The 3320-nt window shown below is 32.4% G+C and overlaps 1 protein-coding gene across 1 annotated transcript; it reads right to left on the bottom strand.

Moving 5' to 3' along the window:
- Positions 1-252: 252 nt before the first annotated feature.
- LOC117171109 lies at positions 253-654 on the bottom strand. Its single transcript, XM_033358162.1, has one exon. The coding sequence runs from the start codon at positions 652-654 to the stop codon at positions 253-255; it is 402 nt and encodes a 133-aa protein (XP_033214053.1).
- Between the last annotated feature and the right edge of the window lie 2666 nt (positions 655-3320).

The following is a 3320-nucleotide window of genomic DNA, read 5'->3' as shown; positions in this document are numbered from 1 at the left end:
TTGATTTGAATACACAATTTGAAACAAATGCAAAAAATTATTTTGAGAAAAACCTATTTAAATTGATGAACAATACAGTGTATAGAAAAACGATGGAGAACATACGAAAGCATGCAAATGTTAAACTTGTGACATATTGGGAGGATAGGTATGGAGCAGAAGCCTTCATAGCTAAACCAAATTTCCATAGTCGTGCCATTTTTTCTGAAAATCTTGTAACAATAGAGTTGATTTAACATTGCACAGAGTTGATTACATATCAGATTGAGCTATCCAGCTGTTGAGTGAAATGTCAAAGCCCAAACACTTTACAAATATTTTGCTGCCACCTTTCTTGATTACTTTTTCTGCAAGGTAAATGTCTGGATGTTTAACTTTAAGAAGTTCTTGTTCATAAAATTCGCCAGCGATGGATTGATCTTGATAGTCTTTGAGCTTGTACTTCACGGAGCTTGTCAACATAATCCGATCAACATTAGATATCTCCGTCGTCCAATTGAATGTATATCCTTTCTCGAAGGTGTGTTTGTGCTTACTAACTCGAACTCTGTCACCAACTTTGAACTTTGGCCTTGTCCTCGATATATTTCGTAGTTTTTTCAAGTGTTGTATCAGTTCCTCTTCATCCTCGACAGTGATACCTTTTGGCTTCATACCGATTGATCGATGTTTGGTATTGTCGTACTTGGATATTAGTGCAGGTAAAATATCTGTCCACTTGCAATTGCCTCTCAAGCTAAATCGTGGTCACATCTTATTCTTGAGCGTGCGATTAAAATATTCACAGTTTGACGCGTTCAGATTACTATGCGTTGAGTACAGATTGACGATCGTCTGCGAAATACGTTGAACATTTTTGCAATAAAGTTCTTAGACTTTATATCTCGGCTGGTGCGAGTAGTTTCAGTTGGGATGCGTTTCTTCTTGTGTGCATTAGTAGCAAGCAATATTTCGTTGTGATTGTTCAGATCATCAGAGCTAATGGATGACTCTTCAAGAGATTTTCTAAACAGCAGTTCAGGCAGACCAACTGTTTTCAGATACTGTTTACCATCAACCTTGATACATTGTCCCTCAAAACTAATAGGTTTGTCACCAATCATAAGGCTGTCATCACTGAGTTTACGCAAACCATAAACCGTATCTAGATAATGCTTTCTGTTTTTTTGTAGCATTCTGAGAAACTCATTTGTCAAATGGCCATAACTCGGAGCAACCTTAGCTTTATCATCTTCTTCAATCATAGTTATATCTTGATATTCTTCTTCTGCATCAGCCGTTATGCAGGAAGCGTTATCATCCTCCTCCAACTCCTAATCTTGTTTATATTTTTCCATTACGGGCTCTTTTTGCTCAACTTTTTTCTTGGCGAAAGGATTAGATATACGAGCCAGTTTCTGCAGTGGCATGACGATTAGTTATAACGTTTCACGCATCATCTTTTCAGTGGCTTCTTTACCCATTTTTAGGATTCTATGTTTACGTCGAATTTCCTCACTAGCTTTGGCGATTTGAAGGAGCACCTCCTTCTCCTGATGAAACTTTGACATGTTGACGTATTGATTTTCTAACATTTAATGACGTGATTTTCATCATATAACTTGTATTTATAAAGAGATAAAACAGTCAAACTCTTTTCTGTATCTTCCCTTGTTGAGATCACTGTCCTTATTAATGCCAACAAATCCATACGTGTCTGTATTTCAACATGCTGCACACAAGTCTCGAAATTGAGAATAACTTATGTCAGTCTTGACATAATCGTCATATACATGTCTCAAGTTCCTTTCATCATGTTTTAAAAGTATCAACAGATTGACATGATCTCGCACTAGATGTTTAGGAATTCGAGCGTAAGTTTGACATAAGTAAAAACTGTCAACATGGACGTGTCTACCCATACAGAAAACGGTTCTAATGTTATCCTACTTCTCTTAGGCCACATCATCAAATACAATTATAGAATTTGGTTTAGCATGACTTGGTTCTATTACTTCATCATGCTCACTGAAGGCAAAATATTCAATACCTTTTACGTTATTCAATACAAGTTCCAAGAATTTGTACTTTAGTTATTTGAGGGATTTCGAGTAGACGTAGAAATTCTCAAATTTTAATCCATTTCGGTGTAGGATCAGGGTAAGTAATGTATTTTTCTTACCACAATTTGATGTTCCGAAAAACACTGCGCGTATACTGTCTGGCAGAAGACTACCATGACGTTTCACACTCTACTTCTCTGATTGAACTATGGCAGGGTTCTCCACAATCCACAGGTGCAGCGTGGCCCAGGATCGTTCGACCTTTTTGAAGATCTACTAATTTTTTTCAACGGTAAACTGACATAAAATTTATGACCCCACACAAGAAAAATCTCAGTTGGAAGCGCTCGGTTCTGAAAGTTGAACCTGGAGGACCTTTTTTCTGGTATAACTTAACAGAACTTGTAACAAAAGGGATTTGGTTTAAAGTAGTTGAAATTGTAAACTAACTAATTGCGAATAGTTGTTTACAAATGAATTTTCACAACATTAATAATGCAAATTTTGTATTAAATTTTATCATTAAAAATTCAAAGCTAATTAAACCGTTCAAAATTGAATTATTAAGAAAATTTTACATTAAAATAAAAATAATTTCCAATCAGAGGCGATTTAAGTTTTAAATATTCCAATTGTAAACTTATAAATTTCTTTCTAAAAAATAAATAATCCCAAATAAATTGAAAGAATTAAAAATTTTTTTTTTTAAATTGAAGAATCTCTAAATATAATTATTTCATATTAAAATTTCGAAAATAAAAAAATTCATAACGTTAAAAATTGAAATATTTGTAAATTAAAATTATGAAAATTTTATCGTTAAAAATTAAAAGCTAATATTATTGCGTCCAAAATTAAATTATTCGAAAATTTTAACTTTTAAATCAAAATAATTTTCAGTTCAAAAGTGATTCAAGTTTTAAACTTGTGAACTGTAAACGAAAATGAATATTTTCAAGTCAAAGCTGCTGAAATTGTAAAATTTTAAATTGGTATTACGATCACAAAACTTTTAATTGATGCGATAAGTTTGTCAGGAATAAATAAAAAAGTAATTCTCCCAAATTTTTACAGTTAAAAATGTCAAAAAATGGATTATAAATAAACCTTTGAAATGTATATGTTTAAAAAAACTGTTAATACAAAATAATTTTTAATGTAAAGTATTGAAGTTTCAAAAATGTGTACTCCAGATCGTTAAAACTCAAACGAATGCAAAATTTATTTGAAAATTAAAAAGTATTGAGTCGTTAACAATTTCATTAAAACTTTTTTTAC

Source organism: Belonocnema kinseyi, chromosome 4, assembly GCF_010883055.1.
Source record: "Belonocnema kinseyi isolate 2016_QV_RU_SX_M_011 chromosome 4, B_treatae_v1, whole genome shotgun sequence".
Taxonomy (NCBI): domain Eukaryota; kingdom Metazoa; phylum Arthropoda; class Insecta; order Hymenoptera; family Cynipidae; genus Belonocnema; species Belonocnema kinseyi.
The sequence above is the reverse complement of the archived record's forward strand: the minus strand, read 5'-3'. Positions and strand labels throughout refer to the sequence as shown.

Bases quoted from the DNA above. Each gene is read 5' to 3' on its own strand.
- LOC117171109 (XM_033358162.1), bottom strand. From the start codon at position 654: ATGAAGCCAAAAGGTATCACTGTCGAGGATGAAGAGGAACTGATACAA.